Source organism: Mobula hypostoma, chromosome 28 (genome assembly GCF_963921235.1).
Source record: "Mobula hypostoma chromosome 28, sMobHyp1.1, whole genome shotgun sequence".
Taxonomy (NCBI): Eukaryota; Metazoa; Chordata; class Chondrichthyes; order Myliobatiformes; family Myliobatidae; genus Mobula; species Mobula hypostoma.
This window is the reverse complement of record NC_086124.1, coordinates 21,402,941-21,424,451: the sequence shown is the minus strand read 5'-3', so window position 1 is coordinate 21,424,451 and position 21,511 is coordinate 21,402,941. Positions and strand designations below refer to the sequence as shown.

The 21,511-nt window shown below is 49.0% G+C and overlaps 1 protein-coding gene across 2 annotated transcripts; it reads left to right on the top strand.

The window, feature by feature from the left end:
• The first annotated feature begins 1,295 nt into the window (after positions 1-1,295).
• Positions 1,296-11,749, top strand: ssr4 (signal sequence receptor, delta). 2 transcript variants are annotated; one of them, XM_063034696.1, is made up of 6 exons: positions 1,296-1,455; positions 3,918-4,036; positions 4,783-4,857; positions 9,259-9,348; positions 10,810-10,875; positions 11,572-11,741. In XM_063034696.1, the coding sequence occupies exons 1-6, from the start codon at positions 1,386-1,388 to the stop codon at positions 11,674-11,676; spliced, it is 525 nt and encodes a 174-aa protein (XP_062890766.1). In that variant the 5' UTR covers positions 1,296-1,385; the 3' UTR covers positions 11,677-11,741. The 2 variants fall into 2 exon arrangements, with proteins under 2 accessions (XP_062890766.1, XP_062890767.1); XM_063034697.1 differs by having other exon boundaries at positions 1,315-1,455; positions 4,783-4,900; positions 11,572-11,749.
• The last annotated feature ends 9,762 nt before the right edge of the window (positions 11,750-21,511 follow it).

Here is a 21,511-nt window from a genome sequence, read left to right as displayed (position 1 = left end):
AACTGTTTGTGCACGAAGAGATTGAACTTGGATAAGTGTGGCGCCTTTTATTTTCCTTTTATATTTTATCTCTATTAATTATATAGTTCCAGTAATATCTATAAAGTGTAATTCATTTAATCGCATATGGTGTATTATTTGTTATTTGGCGGGGTGGGGTACATCACACAGCATCCACACAAACTTAATTACCCAGTTTGGCGGGGCCGAGGGCTGTTTCCCTGGACGACAGCGAGTTGAGCGACCCTGAGGCTGGCCGGGGGGGGGGCTACATATGGATAAACTATCCTATATATTTATATTGGTTGTGATATTTTTGCACTGCATTTCTCCCTGTTACTATTGGTGGTGAGGACGTGGATGTGGTGAGGACTTTGGGGTGCCCCTGGATGACAGTGGAGCACCAACACAGAGGCTGTGAGAAGGGCCAGAGTCGCCTCTACTTCCTGAGGAGACTGAGACCCTTTGGAGTATGCAGACCTCTCCCTCACATGTTCTACCAGTCTGTTGTCGCCAGTACAGTCTTCTGGTGTCGCAGTGGTGTGCTGGGGCAATAGCATCAAAACAAGTGATGCCAACAGGCTCAATAAGCTGATTCGAAAGGCTGGCTCTGTTATAGGAGTCAAACTGGACACACTGGAGGCTGTGGTAGAACAAGGACCCTATGGAAAATCCTGGCAATTCTGGACAATGTTTCGCACCCTCTGCATGCCACTTTGGCTGGACAGGAGCACTTTTAGTAATAGTCTAAGACAACTGTGCTGCTCCAAAGAGCGCTGTATGAGGTCATTCTTACCCTCGGCCATTAGGCTCTATAATGAGTCAACCCTTACAGCCAGGAAAGTGATGACTCCCTCCTGTTAGACTGTTTGACGTAACTTTGTTTTTATTCTTTTAAATTATCTTCCAATATTTGCGCATCTGTGCTACTGTGACACTTTAATTTCCTTCGGGATCAATAAAGTATCTGTCTATCTATGCTTATTATTGTTGTGTGCTTTATCTCATTGTGGGTTTATTTTTGCGCTGCATCGTATCCGGAGTAACGATTATTTCGTCCTCCATTACACTTGTGTACAGGAAATGACATTAAGCAATCAGTTTTAAGATCACTGGTAGATGTCGTGAGATTTATTGTTTTGTGGCAGCAGTACATAATAATTAAAACTGCGAATTGGAGTAATAAATTATGAAGGAGCTGGTTGTCACGCATGCGTCAGTCTGATCATCCCAGTCGATAGGAGGCGCTGGAGCTGTCAGCGGGTTTTGCGGTACGGGTCCTCCCACCCGGCAGCGGCAGTTGACGGGAGGACCGCTGGCTATCCCATGGTGCCCTTCTCGTCCTTCTTCCCGTGGTGCCGCGGGATCAGGACGGACACGAAGCGATGGAGTGGTGGCGGCGACGGGTCTCGGTGCTGGCGGTCCTCGTAGCGGCTGTCGCCTGCCTTTGTGCCGGTGAGCGAGGTCACCTGCAGCTAGGGGTGGGTGGGAGACCTGGCCCTGGGGTGGGAAGTGCCAAGATCCTACCTTGCCGTCGGCCCCGGCCCTGGGTGACGTGTCCTTAGGGATGGGATCTTGTTGTGCATTCCTATTTGGTTCTGGGAGGAGGGAGGAGGGAGGTGCTGGGTAAATGCAGGTGTAGAGCTTAGCCGGTTGCCCCAAAGAAGCACCGCTGCGATCCTGCCGGTGTTGGTGGTGGTGTGGGTGAGGGGGTGGGGCGCGATGGTGGGGTTTGTGGGATCTTGCTGTGCGGTGGGAACACACCTGAACAGGCGCAGTGGACTTCGGCGTCAATTGGGTCCAGAGATCCCGAGCGTTTACCGTTGTGCTCCTGCTTGTTTTGGAGGGATTTAGTGGGATCATGCTGTGCCTCAGGGTAGGGAAGCCCTTGGACAGGCGCTAATCCAATGCCGAAGTACCAGGCGGTCAACTGAGGTCGGAAGCAGGGGCGGTCATCTATAATTTGTGGGATCTTGCTGTGAGTAATAAGTCACTTCATTGTGGGGGGGGAGGAGACGGCTGGCGGGGCAGGGATGTTTATTCAGAGGTGGTGCAATTTTCACCTCCCTCCCCTCCCTGCGTGTAAGGGGAAATTGTAGGATCTTTCTGGGTATGGCTTGAATGCCCTTTGATGGGCTTGAAGTGTTTGGGTAGGGGTGAGGCTGGCACATGGGCGCCCTGCAGATACAGGAGAGCGCCCGGCTGCCAACTGGGCTTGAAGTTAGGGGGCATTTACGCCAGTGCACGGTCTGTTCCTGCTTGGGTGCTGAGGGGGTTTGTGGGGTTTTCTTGAGCCCCCCCTCCCCACCATTTTGTAAAGATCCTCTCCCCCCACTCTGCAGGGTTGCCCGGCAGCAACACCTTGCCAGTGGGTGACCTGCAGGCTAGCGGAGAGGAGGAGCACCTCACATCTTTGGTGGAGATGTAGCTCCACTCCGCCACGCAGCATAACAGGGCAACCAAAACTACACGCAGTACACTGAGTGCGGTCTCGTATACAGCTGTTGCCATCTTGTACAATGCCTTCCTCACGTCCCCCGAGGGCCAAGCGTTATTGCCACCGGGCACTTAACCTCTGCTGCACTTGCTCCTTCACCACCAGGGTCCCAAACGGTCCTTCCTGGTGTGGCAACACTTCATTTGCAAGTTGCTCGGGGGGTGGGGGGGGGGCACACACCTGATTCTGGTGCGACCTCCCCTGCATCGGTGGTACTGCTTCGCGGTGCGCCTTAGCTCCGTCTTGCAGAATCTCCCGGTGGCCACCCATTTCCGTTTGAATTCCTGCTCCCATTCCCGTTCTGGCATGTCTGTCCAGGGCCCCAGGGTGAGGCCACTCTCAGGCTGGCGGAGTAGGGTATCAGCGGGATATCTCCACGATCGGATTTATTATCACCAACGTCTATCGTGAAATTTTCAAAATCTCTCATTCCAAATGGGTAGCCTCCAACCTAACAGCTTGAACATTGATTTCTTTATCCTGCCCCCCCCCTTCACTCTTCTTCCCTTTCCCTTTCATCTCACTGGGTGATGGGGTGGAGATGTGCCTCTACCATAGGAGGTGTAAGGCACTAGTGTGCAGGTCACCCTTGGGCAAGGTGTAACACCCACTTAGCCCCCCCCCCCAAACGATCAGGGTCACATGAAGATCGGATTAGAGGGTCGTATGAGCAGCTGGTGCAGATCACAAGTCGTGGTTATGCGACCACTGACGCCAGGCAGACAATCCCTGAAGAGTATTGATAATGGCTTGGGGGTCACCCGTCTGGTAAAGACACTGACTGCCCAGAAGGCGGCAACGGGAAAGCACCTCTGTGGAAAAATTTCCCAAAAACAATTACGGACAGCACCGTGACATGGATGTTGATTCCTCTCACCTGTCCACCACCTCCCTCTGGTGCTCTTTCTCCCATGGTCCACTCTCCCCTGTCAGATTCCAGCTCCTTCAGCCTCTTCCACTGATCATCTCCCAAGTATCTCACATCGTCCCCTCCCCAACCCCACCCACTCAACTGGTCTCACCTATCACCTACCAACTTGTTCCACTCCAACACCCCTCCTCCCACCTTCTATCCCCTTCCTTTCCAGTCCCAATGAAGGGTCTTAGCTTGAAACGTCGACTGTTTATTCCTCACCATAGATGCTGCCTGACCTGCTGAGTCCCTCCAGCATTTTGTGTGTGTTGCAGGATCTCTTGTGATTGGGAGTTGGCAGGAAATTAGGGAGAATAAAATGCAATCTATAAACGGGTCAGCATTGACTGTGGGACGAAGGGGCTCTTTCCGTGCTGGACAGGCCGACACGGCCCCATAGTGGGGTGTGTGGTCCAACCCGGGGACAGACTCCACTCCTCTGGGCTCTGCATCTGGTTCCACACAGAGTCCCTGTTCTGGTGCTAACGCTGGTCTCCTTGTCCACAGCGGAGACGTGCACTGAGCCCTCGATTGTCCCGTCTTATTACACGACGTCTGATGCGGTCATCTCCTCCGAAACTGTCTTCATCGTCGAAATCTCCCTCACCTGCAAAAATGGTGCACAGGTGGGTACGGGAAAGTGATCAGGGTTCATGGTATGACAGACCCCAGTGCCTCGCTTCCTTCCCACTGCCCTGTGTCAGTCCCCAAACTAATCCCACTGTCGCACTCTGTCCCCACAGCCCAGTTGGACCACAAACTAATCTCACTGTCCCACTCTCACTATGGCCCTGTGTCAGTCCCCAAACTAATCCCGCTGTCCCACTCTCTCCCCACAGCCCCGTGTCAGTCCCCAAACTAATCCCTCTGCCCCACTCTCTCCCCACAGCCCTGTGTCAGTTCCTAAACTAATCCCACTGTCCCACTCTCTCCCCACAGCCCTGTGTCAGTCCCCAAACTAACCCCACTGTCCCACTCTCTCCCCACAGCCCTGTGTCAGTCCCCAAACTAATCCCACTGTCCCACTCTCTCCCCACAGCTCTGTCCATCCCCAAACTAATCCCACTGTCCCACTCTCCCTGCAGCCCAGTCAGGCCCCAAACTAATCCCACTCTCCCCACAGCCCTGTGTCAGTCCCCAAACTAATCACACTGTCCCACTCTCTCCCCACAGCCCTGTGTCAGTCCCCAAACTAATCCCACTGTCCCACACTCTCCCCATAGCCCTGTGTCAGTCCTCAAACTAATCCCACTGTCCCACTCTCCCCACAGCCCTGTGTCAGTCCCCAAACTCCCTCTGTCCCCTCGTCCCTGACTCCCTCATCGATAGTGTTGCTTTAACTTGCCCCTCCCTCTGTCACTCTGTCCTTCAGAACGTTGCGCTCTACGCAGACGTTGGCGGCAAGCAGTTTCCTGTCACCCGCGGGCAAGACGTGGGACGCTACCAGGTACAGTGGGGTGGTCCGCGGGCAAGACGTGGGACGCTACCAGGTACAGTGGGGTGGTTGGGATGGCCAGTGATTGGACGGGGGGAGTGGTGAAGGGAGAGAGGATGGGTGCACTGGTCCCCTGACAGAGCCCCTCACCTCCCTGGTGTTTGGTGTTATGTCAGGAACATCATTCCCACGACCCTCATTGAGAAGTTTCAGAACCTGGGCCTCTGTACCTCCCTATGCAATTGCATCCTCAACCTCCTAACTGGAAGGCCACAATCTGTGCGGATCGGTGATAACATCTCCTCCTTGCTGATGATCAACACTGGCGCACCTCAGGGGTGTGTGCTTAGCCCACTGCTCTACACTCTCTATACCCATGACTGTGTGGCTAGGCGTAACTCAAATACCATCTATAAATTTGCTATTGATACAACCGTTGTTGGTAGAATCTCAGATGGTGACAAGAGGGCGTACAGAAGTGAGATATGCCAACTAGTGGAGTGGTGTCGCAGCAACAACCTGGCACTCAACATTAGTAATATGAAAGAGCTGATTGTGAACTTCAGGAAGGGTGAGATGAAGGAACACATACCAATCCTCATAGAGGGATCAGAAGTGGAGAGAGTGAGCAGTTTCAAATTCCTGGGTGTCAAGATCTCTGAGGACCTAAACTGGTCCCAACATATCGATGCAGCTATAAAGGAGGCAAGACAGCATCTATACTTCATTAGGAGTTTGTAGAGATTTGGCATGTCAACAAATACACTCAATTATGTAGCTCAATTATCTACATAATGGAGCTCGGGTGAATACTGACCGGGTGAAAAGTGGCTGTGTTGTTTGGAATGGTGATAGCTAAGAAGTTAATCCTGCAAATGTGGAAAATGGACTCTGTGCCTACATACGATCTGTGGCTGAGAGAACTGGCAAATACTTTACATTTGGAGAGACTGAGACTATGAGGACAGAGGGGACATCTTTGAAAGGATATGGGGCCCTGTATTGGACTTTCTCACGGGGTGAGGACTGAGGTTTTTTTGTGCAGTGCACCTCTGCTGTGTATGTTTACTTTTGCCTTTATATCTTTCTCTCTTTTGCTGCTCAATATTTAATTTGATTTTGCTATGGTTGTGGTTTATGTGGATGTGCTGTGTTTTTTGTTCATTCGTTTGTTTGTTAGTAATAAATAAAAGAATTAAAAAAAAACAAATACACTCAAAAACTGACTGGTATGGGGGCGGGGGGAAGGTACCGCACAGGACTGAAAGAAGCTGCAGAAGGTTGTAAATTTAGTCAGCTCCATCTTGGGTACTCGCCTATAAAGTACCCAGGACATCTTCAAGGAGCGATGCCTCAGAAAGGCAGCATCCATTATTAAGGACCTCCAGCACCCTTTTCTCACCGTTACCGTGAGAAGCCTGGAAGACACACACTCAGCGATTCAGGAACAGCTTCTTCCCCTCTGCCATCCGATTCCTAGATGGACATTGAACCCATGACCACCACCTCACTTTTTTTAATATATATATCTCTGTTTTTGCATGGTTTTTAATCTATTCAATATACGTATGCTGTTACTTATCTATTATTATTTTTTCTTCTATGTTATATATTGCATTGAACTGCTGCTGCTAAATTAACAAATTTGATGACACATGTCGGTGATAATAAACCGGATTCTGATTCTGAGGAAGCCGAAATCAGTATGATTTCCTTCAGGCGAGATGTTGCCTGACAAATCTGTTGGAATTCTTTGAGGAAATAACAGGCAGGATAGTCAAAGGAGAGTCAGTAGATGTAGTTTACTTGGATTTTTGGTCTCTTGGCAAGATGTTGCACATGAGGCTGTTTAATAAGATAAGGTATTAGTGTAGATGGAGCACTGGCTGATTGGCAAGAGACAGAGTGGGACTAAAGGTGGCTTTTTCTGATTGGCTCCGGTGACCAGTGCTGTGCCTCAGTTGTCAGTGTAGGGACCACTTTTTTCACATTATATGTCAATGATTTGGAGGACTTAATTGATGACTTTGTGGCCAAGTTTGCAGGCAATATGAAGGTGGAACGGACAGTGTTGAGGAAGCAGGGAGTCTGCAGAAGGACTTAGACAGATTAGGAGAATGGACAAAGAAGTGACAGATGGAATACAATGCTCGGAAGTGTGTCGTCATGCACTTTGGAAGAAGGAATAAAGGTGTGGTCTATTTTCTAAACCGAGAATGAATTCAAAAATCCAACTTGCAGAGGGACCTGGGAGTCCTAGTGCAGGATTCCCTAAAGGTTAATTTGCAGGTTGAGTCTGTGGTGAGGAAGGTAAATGCAATGTTAGCATTCATTTCAAGAGGACTAGAATATAAAAGTAAGGATGTGATGTTGAAGTTTTATAAGGCAGAAGAAATTTGGGTTATTGTTGGCAGATTTGGGCCCCTTAATTTAATAAAGGTTGTTCTGATGTTGGAGAGGGTCCAGCAGGGATTTACAAGAATGATCGTGGGAATGAAAGGGTTAACACGAGGACTCTTTGGCCCTGGGCCTGTACTCGCTGGAGTTTAGAAGATTGAGGGCAGGAGGGATCTCATTGAAACCTACCAAATATTGAAAAGCCAAGATAGTGTGGATGAAGAGAGGATGTTTTCTATAGTGGGGGAGGCTAGGAACAGAGGGCACAGCCTCAGAATATGAGGACGTCCCTTTAGAACAGAGATGAGAAGGAATTTCTTTAGCCAGAGGGTGGTGAATCGTTGGAATTTGTTACCACAGATGGCTGTGGATGCCAAGCCATTGTGTATATTTAAAGCAGAGGTTGATCGGTTCTGGATTAGTCAGGGTGTAAACATTTATGGGGAGAAAAAGGCAGGAGAATGGGATTAAGAGGGAAAATAAATCAGCCATGGTGGAATGGTGGAGCAGACTCGATGGACTGAATGGCTGAATTCTGTTTCTGTGACTAATGGTCATCCCTGGGTCCTAGTGTCCACCAGTGCAGTGCCCCCATCCCCCGTTCCCCGGTCCAGAAAAGGCAAAGAGTCAAGAAAAGTCGAGGTACAATGTTGACAGTCATCCGCAATGAAAATCTCTCAGCATCAGGGGCACAACATTCACAAGAAAAACATAAACATTGATCATACAGTTCTAACATGAAATAAACATCCACAGTGTAACAAAATCAAAATCCACTGTTGTACAAAGTTCAGAAAGTTTATATATGTCACCATATATTGCCCTGAGATGGGTTTCCTTGCGGGCATACTCACTAAATCCAAGACCCACAGTGGAATCAGTAGAACCACCGTCACCTAACAGGGCGGACAAACGACCAATGTACAAAAGACAATAAGTACAAAAGGAAAGAATAATTAATAAATAAGCAATACATTTTGAGAACATGAGATGAAGAGTCTGTGAAAGTGAGTCTATAGGAAGTTGGATCAGTTCAGTGATGGGGCAAGTGAGTATACTATACTGTTGTTATACTGAGGTAGAGGTTAAGTTTGTGCTGGTTGATTGAAAAACTGAATGGCTGAAGGGAAATCGCTGTTCCTGAACCTGATGGTGTGTGACGTCAAGCTTCTGTGGCTCCTGCCGAGATGCAGGGAAAAGCCTCTCTTGCAGATCAGATCATTACACAGAGCATTGAGGTAGAACAAGGTAAAACAACACCAGAATGCAGAATAAAGTGTCACAGTCACAGAGAAAGTGCAGTGCAGGTAAATGTAACGAGGTTGATCGGAAGATCAGGAGTCCATCTCATCCCCTTCATTAGTCTTACAACAGCAGGGTTGAAGCTGTCCCTCAGCCTAGTGGGACGTTCTTCGTTCTTTCAGGCTTTTAGTGTCTTCTGCGGGATGGGAGGGGGTAGAAGAGAGAATGTCCGAGGAGTGGGGGGGGGGGGGGATCTTTGATTCTGCTGGTTGCTTTACTGGGGCAGAGGGAAGTGTAGACCGAGTCCGTGGAGGGAAGGCTGGTTTCCATGATGAGCTGAGCTGTGTCCACAACTCTCTGTGGTTCCTCGTGGTCTCGGGCAGAGCGGTTGCCGTGTCGAGCCGTGCTCTATCCGGAAAGGACACTTTCTGTGGCGCGTCAGTGTGAGCTGTGACACAGACATGCCGATCTTGAAGGTCAGAGTAAATTCATTATAAAAGCACATCTGTGACGCCATATACTGTACAACCTGAGATTCATTTTCTTGTGGGTAGAATAATAACCATAATAGAACCAATAAAAGACTGCACCAACTTGGGCGTTTAAACAGTGTGCCAAAAAAAACTGAAAATACAAAGAGAAAGAAATAATAGTTTAAAAAATATCTCTCGCCTCCTGAGTAAGTAGAGGCAGTGATGAGCAATAATAAACCAGTTGCTGGGATTGCACGTCCGGACGCTCTCCCGCTGAGCACTTCCTCCCTCTCTCCTGCAGGTCTCCTGGAGCGCCGAGCACAAGCTGGCCAGGTCCGGAACGTACGAGGTGAAGTTCTTCGACGAGGAGTCCTACAGCGCCCTGAGGAAAGTGAGTGACATGTGTGGGGTGGATTTCCACCGGCTGAGGGTGTTGTGGAAGTCAAGAGGGAGAGATTAAAAGGGGGTGGTGAATGGTCATTGTGGACTGTTGGCTGTTTTGGGATGAGAGCTGCAACTTAATCTTGCTGGGGAGCATGAACAAAGTTTCAAACGTAAAACAATATATTAGGTCGAAAGGCCAAATAACCGTGCTGTGTCTTTAAATAGTGAGTGAGGTGGGCGTCTGAGAGATGAGGGTGCGGTCATTGACCTGACATCGATGGATACCGCTGAACACCCGGTTTGCCCATTTCTGCCCCGGTCCCTGTTCTCAAATCCACGCCTGCCCCCCCCCCCCCCGGCCATTTCCTAATTCCTCTCTGCATCACCGTCTAATACTGGAATTGCAAGGCATCCGACCACAAGAGCCTACAAACAACTGTAAGCACTGTTGGGAGGATTATCAGGGTCTCTCTCTCCCACCCATCCAAGATATTTATCAGTACACACCCGAGCATTGTCAGTGATCCCTCCCATCCCTCCAACAATCTCTTTGGCCCCCCTACTATCAGGCAGGAGGTTCCTTAGCATTAGGACAAGGACTGTTAAGCCTGATTCATACTTATGCGTCAACTCTGCGCTGTAAGTACAGAGTAGCCGCGAACCCTACGCAGTGCCTACGCGGATCCCTACGCCGTAGCCTGACGCACACCTCTCTCAGAATGTAACTACGCGTCGCAGCAACGCAGACTGCAACAGCTGTGATTGGTCCGCTTGGTAGCATCGCATTTCCTCCTACGCTGCAACAGCTTCCCATTGGCCGACTGAAGGGCAGGGAAGGAACTCTGGCTGCAATGCTTTCCATAAAGCTTTACAGACCCCCGAAATTATGGAGGACACATTTCGCCTTTACGAAAAAAGACGCTTGCTTTAAACTTGTTTACCCTGAGGAAGACTACCATGACCATGAAGCCTTGCGCGGGCAGGTGTGTGCGCATGCGCGACGTGCACGAATTGCAGAGTGATGCAGACACACCAACACACAAGTATAAATGCTCACAACAAGCGTCGGTCACTTGCGTAGGTTACGGCGTCGAGTTGACACAGAAGTATAAATCAGGCTTTAGGGTGGGAAACAGGTTCTCCCTACAGGCCGTAAGACGACTGAACTCCCTGCCACCTCCCAGGTCTCGTCACGTACGAAGTACCAGTAATGTTACTCTGTTCACTTTTTAAACTTGTGATGTAATTGCACTTTGTGCTAAATGTCAATCTTCTGAAGTAGATTTTATTTTGGAATTATTTTATTGTTATTATTTGTTAATTTATTTGTGGTAATATCACTTCGTGTTATGTGTTTGTGAGTTATACTGCGTCGTGCACCTTGGTCTGGAGGAACATTGTTCTGTTTAGCTGTATACACGGTGAATGACAATAAACTTGAACTCTTTCTCCCCCCGCCCCCAAAAAGGCACAGAGGAACAAAGAGGACTACACTGCCATGAAGCCCCTGTTTGCTGTCAGTGTGGACCACCGAGTAAGTAGCTGTCTGTGTGAGGGGGGCCGGGAGTGGTCTACACGGGTGCATGGACACCCTTAACCAGGGTCAATCAGTCACACTGATAGAATCATGCGTTCTCCCAGTGAGCAAGTGGGTTTCCTCCGGGGGCTCTGGTTTCCTCCCACAATCCAAAGACGTACGGGTTGGTAGGTTAGTTGGTCATTGTAAATTGCCCCGTGACTAGGCTAGGGTTAAATCAGGGGTTGCGGGACGGTGTGGTTCAAAAGGCCGGAAATACATGTTGTGTGTGTATCTCTATAAATAAATAGAGATACCCATGTACAGTGGAAATCTTGCATAGCATGAAATAGATTATTATCACGTCAGCACGTTGAGGTTCTACAAGGAAACACAGTAACAGAATGGGGGGAGAATTGGGAGGTTAAATCTGTATAGGCTGTGCCTGTGCTGGGGGGGGGGGGGTGGAAGCTGGTTGCCCTGTGTATTCTGGGTTGCAGAAGTAGGGTGTGTGTCGCTGTCCTTGTATGGGGTGGGGGTGGGGGGGAGAGTGAGCTGTACACGGGCGTGCATTCTAATGCAGTGGCGCAGAGGTTGGGGGGCTGTGTGCAGGTGTGCGAGGGTCTCCGGTTCTGCCAACTCTGATGTCTCTGTGTGGTCTCTCCCTCCTTCCTCCCCACCCCTTCTCTCTCTGTCTCGTCCACTTCCCTGCAGGGAGCCTGGAGCGGTCCCTGGGTCGCGACGGAGGTGGTTGCTGCTGCCATCGGACTCCTGGTCTACTACCTGGCCTTCAGCGCCAAGAGCAACATCCAGGCTTGAGGAGGGCAGTGGGTCAGAGGAGGGGGATGCCGTGTTTGATTGGGCAAGGGTCTGACGGGGGGTGAGGGGGGGTGACTACTCATCCCCAGGAGCCCGGTGTGCAAACTGTGGAACTGGGGAATAAAATAATTTTTGTATACTCTGGTCTGCTCGTTCACTTGAAAATGTAGGGACAGGCCACTCGGCCCATCGGAGTAGCGTTGTAGAACAGATGGACCTATGGGTTGTCGGTACCTAGTTCCCTCAATGTGAGGACACCTGTAGACGGGGAGGTGAAGAGGGCTGGTCAGGGCACTGTACAAGAGTTGGGGCGTTATGTTGCAGTTGTACAAGACATCGGTGAGGCTTTGCATAGAGCCACATTGTAATAAGAACAGGCCTTTCAGCCACTCATGTGTGCTGCCAGCTAGGCTAGTTCCATTTGCCCATGTTTGGCTCATATGCTCAAACAACATTTAAAAAAAAATTCCTAGGTGGATTGTTTGATTGTACCCAGCTCGAGCACTTATCTCAGCAGCTCGTATACCCGCCACACTCTGCGTGAAGAAATTGTCCCTCAGGTCCTTTTTGATACCTTTTCTGTTTAGCAATACAGTACGGATCAGGTCTTTTGTGGGTTGAGTCGGTAGTGAGGAAGATGAGTGCAACAAAGTCACCAGAGAGATGCAGCTGGCAGATATAAAAGTTTACTTGGGACGCACAAGCCTTTGGAGTCACGACAGAGAGAGAGATGGACTCCCTGACCCAACATTTTTATACTTTAAAGAACAGGACAATTTCTATAGTTGCTTTCATAATGCTTCTCTTGAGTAGTGTACAATTTTTCAAAGCACCTAACGCACCTAAAATGATTGTTAATTATTGTGGTCTGAGTGCAATTGGATGTTGATTGCTTTCATGCATATGCAGACATATATCAGTCCATTGGGTGTTTCCTGGTCTGAAATTTACTATTCGGAGCTTCATTTTAAATTCAATCTACAATCCATATTCAGATGTGAAGATTGGTTGCCATTGAGGTTACTTGCTATATACCCTGACTACAGAATATGCCCTAACACAGTGTTAGCATTCATTTCAAGGAGGCAAGAATTATAAAAGCAAGGATGTAATGCTGAGGCAGTATGAGGCACTGGTGAGGCATGACTTGAAGTATTGTGAGCTTTTAGCCCCTTATCTAGGAAAGGATATGCTGATGTTGGAGGGGGTTCAAAGGAGGTTCACGAGAATGATTCCAGGATTGAAAGCTCAAACGAGAAAATCTGCAGATGCTGGAAATCCGAGCAACACACACAAACTGCTGGAGGAACTCAGTTGTGCTAACTCCTACGCTACCACAGCATAGCATAGGGATCGGGGTGAAAGCATGCATGAAGAGTCAGTCACAGAGCATGAAAACAGGCCCTTTGGCCCATATCCCTCCTCTCCCATCCAAGTTCCTTTTAAATGTTCATGTACCTGCCTCAACCACTTCCTCTGGTAGCTTGTTCCACGTACGGCCCACCGTCTGGCATAGGAAGTTGTCCCTCAGGTCCCCTTTAAAACTCTGTGCTGAACAGCTGAGTGAGCTCCTGTACCAATCAGAGGAACCCCTAACCACTTCCTCCAGTAGCTCGCTCCGCATATGGACCACCCAGTTGCTCTTGGTTAGTCTCTCCTTCAAACTTTCCCCATCTTATCCTGAAATGTATGGCCTCTAGTCTCAGACACGTCTACCCTGGGAAAAAGACTCAGATTTTTAGAAACCACGATGGGGTCTCCCCCTCTCCTAAAGACCCCCACATCCTTCCTGTAATGGGGGAGCAGAATTTAGCCCATCGAGTCTGCTCTACCATTCCATCATGGCTGATTTATGACCCCTCTCAACCCCATTCCCCATGACCTTTGATGCCCCAACTAATCAAGAACCTGTCAACCTCTGTTTCAAATATACAGTATTCAACAACTTGGCATCCACAACCATCTGTGACAATGAATTCCACAGATTCACCACCTTCTGGCTAAAGAAATTCTTCTCATCTCTGTTTTAAGGGGCTGTTTTTTTCTATTCAGAGGCTGTGCCTAGAGTCCCCCGTTATAGGAAACATCCTCTGCATGTCCACTCTATTTCGGCTTTTAAATATTCGGCACGTTTCAATGAGATCACCCCTCCGTTCTTCTTAACTCCAGCAAATACAGGCCCAGAGCCATCAGACACTCCTGGTACATTAACCCTTTCATTCCCGGGATTGTTCTCGAGAATCTCTGCGTTCTCTCCAATGCCAGCACATCCCTTCTTAGATGAGGGGCCCAAAACTGCACAGAATACTCCAGTTTTGGTCCTTATCTAAGAAAGGATGTGCTGGCGTCGGAGAGCTGGAAGATTGCCCATCTTTGAAAGAAAGGTATGTTGTCCGCTGTACAATTTCAGCAATGTTCAGAGTTCAAAGTGAATTTATTATGGAAGTACATATATGTCACCATACACAACCCTGAGATCCATTTTCTTGCGGGCATTCACAGTAAATACAGGGAAATGCAATAGAATCAATGAAAAACTACACACAAAGGCAGATGTGCAAAATACAACAAATTGTGCAAATACAGAAGGAAAAAAAAGAAATAAATAACAGGAGTTGTAGAGTCCTTGAAAGTGAATCTGTAAGCTGTGGAATCAGTTCAGTGTTGGGGTTGACTGGGCCAGGAGCATGATGGTTATAGGGCAGGGATTACCAACCTTCTTTATGCCATGAAGCCTTACCATTAACCAAGGGGTCCATGGACCCCAGCTTGAGAAACCCTGCTGTAGGGTAATAACTGTTCCTCATCCTGGTGATGTGGAACCTTAAGGCTCCTGTACCTTAAGTGCAGGTCTTTATGATGGACAATGCTTCCCTGAGGTCTCCAATTCAAGCTATTGTTCTCATGGATGTACCTCCACAAACAGATCCTCTACGGCCAGTTGAAAGAACCTCAGCGAGCCCCTGGAGGGCAAAGGAGACTCTTCAAAAGCATGAAAATCAGCTGGAGAAGAAAAAATCCCAACATTACATTTGAAAACTGGGAGGACATTACATGCAGTAGATTCACCTGGAGGAGATCTGTCCAAGAGCGAGCTGCACAACATGAGAATGACCTCCGTTGTGCCGCAGGGAACAAGTGGCAGCTGTGAAAGGAGGGACTGAACGACCAAAAGACCCAAACACTAACCACAAGCACCACTCTCTGCACCAGAATACTTGGATCACAGATCAACCTTGACAGCCATCCGAGGACCCACCAATAGACAACCCCATCATACTCGACTGGAGGGATCATATTACTTCTCCATATCCAGGGTATAAATTGCCATAAACAATCGCTTTTCCCAGCACCAACACAGTACTTTACAAGTTCTAACAAAATTAAATTTAACATAAATATGCTCAGTGGCCATTTTACCAGGTACAGGAGTGGAAACCGGTGTGGTCTCCTGCTGCTATAGCCCATCCACTTCAAGGTTTGACATGTTAAATGTTCAGAGATGCTCTTCTGCACATCACTGTTGTAACGTGTGGTTATCTGAGTTACTGTCACCTTCCTGTCGGCTTGAACCAGTCTGGCCATTCTCCTCTGACCTCTCTCATTAACAAGGCATTTCCGCCCACAGAACTGCTGCTCGCTGGATGTTTCTGGGTTTTTTCTTGTTTTTTTTGCACCATTCTCTGTAAACTCTAGAGACGGCTGTGTGTGAAAATCCCAGGAGATCAGCAGTTTCTGGGATACCCAAACCACCCCATCTGGCACCAACAAAAATTCCACCGTCACAGTCACTTAGTTCACATTTCTTCCCCCATTCAGATGTTTGGTCTGAGCAACAACTGAACCTCTTGACCATGTCTGCATGCTTTTATGCATTGCGTTGCTGCCATGTGATTGGCTGATTAGATATTTGCATTAACGAGCAGGTGTACCTAATAAAGTGGCCACTGAGTGTAAGTTAACAAGGTTAAATTAACATGAATATCTTACTTGTACATTTGGAACATAAACATAAAGCCATTTCAAAATTAGGAGTAAGAAATAAAAGAGGTTCTGTAGCCTCTTGTGATCCTGTGCACTGGAGTCAGAGACACTGTTACGGATTTTCAGGTAAGTTCAAGAACTTTATGGCGGGGTTATTGAATCTTGAGGTATGGGACTTCAGGCTCCTGTACCTCCTGCCCAATGGTTGTGGGGAAGAAGCTCTTTCAATATTTTTATTGATTTCTTACATAAAATAAGAATACAGAGCGCAGAATACAATATATTAGAATCACACTTATAGTCTCAAAACCCCATATTCATGTAAATCAAATTGAATCGTAATATTTAAAAATAACAATTTTATTATACAAAAAAAAAGTGGGGAAGAAGCTGTCATTGGATCTTCAGGCTCCTGTACCCCCTGCCCAATGGCAGCATCAGGAAGAAAGACATTGGGGTTTTCTGATGATGAATGTCACTCTCCTGAGACATCACCTCCTGTAGGTGTCCCTCGATGGTGGGGAGATCTGTATGTGAGATGGACTGGCTGTGTCCCTCTGCTCTCTGTACCTATATGTTCTCTTGCGACCCTGCACGTTGGAGCTCCCACACTGGGCCGTGATGTAACCAGTCAGAATGTTCTCCACCATCCATTTTTAGGAATTTTTGATCATATGCCAGACCTCCTCAAACTTGTAAAATGTAGATATGCGCCCAGTTCAGGATAGATCCTCTGAGACTCATAACTTGAAGCCATTCACCTTTTCCACCACTGTCCCTCGATGAGAACTGGACCGTGTTCTCCTGACCTCCCCTTCCTGAAGTCCACAATCGAGTTCCTCAGACTTGCTGACACCGAACGCAAGGCAGTTGTTACAGCACCACTCAGCCAACTGACCTACCTCACTCATCTATGCCTCCTCATTACCATCCACGATAACAAAAGGTCAGAATAAAAGGAAAAGATAACAAGTGTTGGGACCCTTGGTTTTCAAGAGATATTGAGGCCCTGGTTAGGAGGGAAAAGGAGGTGCCTAGCAGGTATAGGCAGGTAAGAACAGGTGAGGTGCTTATGGAGTACAAGAAATGCAAGAGAACACTTAAGAAAGAAATCAGGAGAGCTAAAAGAAGGAATTAAGTTTCTCTAGCAGACAAGGTGAAGGAGAATGCCAAGGGATTCTACAAATGTGTTAAGAGCAAAAGGATTGCAAGGGACAAAATTGGTCCTCTGGAAGAGCAGAATGGTAATCCACGTTGGAGCCAAAACAGATGGGGGAGATCTTCAATGCATTCTTGCATCTGTATTTACTCAGGAGACAGATACAGAGTCTATGGAAGCGAGGCAAAGCGGTATCAACTTCATGGACCCTGTACAGGTTACAGAGGAGGAGGTGTTTGCTACACTGAGGCAAATCAAGGTCGATAAATCCCCATGGCCTGACAGGACCCTACAGGAGGCAAGTGCAGAAATTGCCGAGGCCCTAACAGAGATAGTTAAATCATCCTTAGTAACAGGAGAGCTACCAGTGGACTGAAGGATAACCAGTGTTGTTCCACTGTTTAAAAAAAGGCTCTAAAGAGAAACCAGGAAGTTATAGGCCAGTGAGTCTGCGATCAGTTGTGGGGAAGTTATTGGAAGATATTCTAAGGGACCAAATATGCAAGTACTTGGATACACATGGACTGATTAGAGGTAGCCTGCATGGCTTTGTGCATGCTAGATCATATCTAGCCAATCTTATAGAGATTTTCAAGGACGTTACCAGGGAAGTGGATGAAGGCAAGGGAGTAGATGTTGTCTACATGGACTTTAGCAAAGCATTTGACAAGGTCCTGCATGGGAGGCTGGTCAAGGAGGTTCAGTTGCTTGACATTCAGGATAAGGTAGTAAATTGGATTAGATATTGGCTTTGTGGGAGAAGCCAGAGAATGGTAGAAGATGGTTGCCTCTCTGACTGGACCCTGTGACTAGTGGTGTGCCACAGGGATCAGTGCTGGGTCCTTTGTTGTCTGTCATCTATATCAATGATCTGGATGATAATGTGGTTAACTGGATCAGCAAATTTGTGGATGACACCTAGACTGGGGCTGTAGTCAACAGTGAGAAAGGCTATCAGTGATGCATTGGAGATTTGCATCAGCTGGAAAAGTTAGCTGAAAAATGGCAGATGGAATTTAAGGCAGAAAATTGTGAGTTTTTGCACTTTGGATCAACCAGGGTTGGTTTTACACAGTGAGCGGTCAGACACTGAGGAGTGTGGTAGAACAAAGGAATCTGGGAAGACAGGTCCATAATTCATTGACGGTGGCATCTCAGGTAGATGGGGTTGTAAAGAAAGTTTTGGGTACTTTGGCCTTCACAAATCAACATATTGAGTACAAGAGATGAGATGTTATGTTGCAGTTGAATAAGACATTGGTGAGGCCTGATTGGGACTATCGTGTGCAGTTTTGGTCACCCACTTACAGGAAAGATGTAAATAAGTTTGATAGGGTACAGATAAAATTTACAAGGATGAAGGGCTGAAAAACATTGGTCAATTTACAGATCTCCCCCTCAGAGAGAGAGGAACTGAGAGACACCGGTCAGTGTACAGATCTCCCACTGAGAGAGAGAGGGACTAAGAGACACCGGTCAGTGTACAGATCTCCCCCAGAGAGAGAGGAACTGAGAGACACCGGTCAGTGTACAGATCTCCCCCAGAGTGAGAGGAACTGAGAGACACCGGTCAGTGTACAGATCTCCCCTGAGAGAGAGGGACTGAGAGACACCGGTCAGTGTACAGATCTCCCCTGAGAGAGAGGGACTGAGAGACACCGGTCAGTGTACAGATCTCCCCTGAGAGAGAGGGACTGAGAGACACCGGTCAGTGTACAGATCTCCCCTGAGAGAGAGGGACTGAGAGACACCGGTCAGTGTACAGATCTCCCCTGAGAGAGAGGGACTGAGACACCGGTCAGTGTACAGATCTCCCTTGAGAAACACCGGGCAGTTTATGTTTTCTGCGACAGGAATGTCTCTCTCCTGGTGTGTGTAGGGTTAACGCCCTGTTCAGGCGTCGCTGCCTCTCCCTCCACCATCTGCCGTTTCCAGGTGCCTGCGTTCTCCGCGTCGGCAGGCAGGTTTGATCTTGCCGAGCCTGCACTCGCTCCCGGGGCGGAGAGCAGATCTCTACACGCGCCATCTGCTCCTTCCTCCAGGGCTCGTGTGGACGCGGTGGGCTGCGGGCAAGGCGCACGTCGCCTCCGCACACTCCCACTGCTCCTGTCGGCCTTCTTCCTTAACCCCCGTCCTGGAGCCTCTCTCTCCCCGCATCTCTCTCTCACACCACATCTCCCTTTCTCGCACGCACCAACGCGATCATCTCCGCCCATCCCGCCACATGCTGTCTCTCTCTCTCCGTCTCTTTCACTCCCACTCTATCCCTGCAATCTCCTCCACTCCACCTCTCTTTTACCCCCTCTCCCCATCCATCCTCTCTCTCAGCTCTTTTTTTTACCTTCTCCCTCCCCTCTCTCCCTCCTCGCTTTTCCCCTGCCCCCTTTACCCATCCATCCTTTCTCACCTGTCTTTTTTTGAACACCTCTCCACCTCTCTCTGCCTCACTCTCCCCTTTCCTCTGTCCCCACATCCTCTCCCTCCTCAATCCCCTTCCCCTTTCCCCGTTCACACATTCTCTCCCCCTCAATCCCCTTTCCCTGTCTCACACATTCTCTTCCCCCAATCCCCTTTCCCTGTCTCACACATTCTCTCCCCCTCAGTCCCCTTTCCCTGTCTCACACATTCTCTCCCCCTCAATCCCCTTTCCCCTGTCTCACACATTCTCCCCCTCAATCCCCTTTCCCCTGTCTCACACATTATCCCCCTCAATCCCCTTGCCCCTGTCTCACACATTCTCCCCCTCAATCCCCTTTCCCCTGTCTCACACATTATCCCCCTCAATCCCCTTGCCCCTGTCTCACACATTCTCCCCCTCAATCCCCTTTCCCTGTCTCACACATTCTCTCCCCCTCAATCCCCTTTCCCCTGTCTCACACATTCTCTCCCCCTCAATCCCCTTTCTCCTGTCTCACACATTCTCTCCCCCTCAATCCCCTTTCTCCTGTCTCACACATTCTCCCCCTCAATCCCCTTTCCCTGTCTCACACATTCTCCCCCTCAATCCCCTTTCCCCTGTCTCACACATTCTCTCCCTCAATCCCCTTTCCCCTGTCTCACACATTCTCACCCCCTCAATCCCCTTTCCCCATCTCACACATTCTCACCCCCTCAATCCCCTTTCCCCTGTCTCACACATTCTCCCCCTCAATCCCTTTTCCCCTGTCTCACACATTATCCCCCTCAATCCCCTTGCCCCTGTCTCACACATTCTCCCCCTCAATCCCCTTTCCCCTGTCTCACACATTATCCCCCTCAATCCCCTTGCCCCTGTCTCACACATTCTCCCCCTCAATCCCCTTTCCCTGTCTCACACATTCTCTTCCCTCAATCCCCTTTCCCCTGTCTCACACATTCTCCCCCTCAATCCCCTTTCCCTGTCTCACACATTCTCTCCCCCTCAGTCCCCTTTCCCCTGTCTCACACATTCTCTCCCCCTCAATCCCCTTTCTCCTGTCTCACACATTCTCTCCCCCTCAATCCCCTTTCCCTGTCTCACACATTCTCCCCCTCAATCCCCTTTCCCTGTCTCACACATTCTCCCCCTCAATCCCCTTTCCCCTGTCTCACACATTCTTTCCCCCTCAATCCCCTTTCTCCTGTCTCACACATTCTCTCCCCCTCAATCCCCTTTCCCTGTCTCACACATTCTCCCCCTCAATCCCCTTTCCCTGTCTCACACATTCTCCCCCTCAATCCCCTTTCCCCTGTCTCACACATTCTCTCCCTCAATCCCCTTTCCCCTGTCTCACACATTCTCTCCCCCTCAATCCCCTTTCTCCTGTCTCACACATTCTCCCCCTCAATCCCCTTTCCCTGTCTCACACATTCTCCCCCTCAATCCCCTTTCCCCTGTCTCACACATTCTCTCCCTCAATCCCCTTTCCCCTGTCTCACACATTCTCACCCCCTCAATCCCCTTTCCCCATCTCACACATTCTCACCCCCTCAATCCCCTTTCCCCTGTCTCACACATTCTCCCCCTCAATCCCCTTTCCCCTGTCTCACACATTATCCCCCTCAATCCCCTTGCCCCTGTCTCACACATTCTCCCCCCTCAATCCCCTTTCCCCTGTCTCACACATTCTCACCCCTCAATCCCCTTGCCCCTGTCTCACACATTCTCCCCCTCAATCCCCTTTCCCTGTCTCACACATTCTCTCCCCCTCTGCTACACTCAGTCCCCTGTCCCTCACATTCTATCCCCCACTGCCACATTCTCTCTTCCCTTTCCCCTGTCTCACACATTCTCCCCCTCAATCCCCTTTCCCTGTCTCACACATTCTCCCCCTCAATCCCCTTTCCCCTGACTCACACATTCTCTCCCTCAATCCCCTTTCCCCTGTCTCACACATTCTCACCCCCTCAATCCCCTTTCCCCATCTCACACATTCTTACCCCCTCAATCCCCTTTCCCCTGTCTCACACATTCTCTCCCTCAATCCCCTTTCCCTGTCCCTCACATTCTATCCCCCACTGCCACATTCTCTCTTCCCTTTCCCCTGTCTCACACATTCTCTCCCTCATCTCTTCCTCTCACATGCCCACACCTCCCCCCCCCCACCCACCTCATGCATACACAGACAGAGTCACAGGCAGTCACAGCTAGTTTCCAACTCTCTCTCTCTCTCTCTCTCTCTTATTCTGACATGCATCACCTCTCCCATTCTGTCTCAAGCACACTGACAGTAG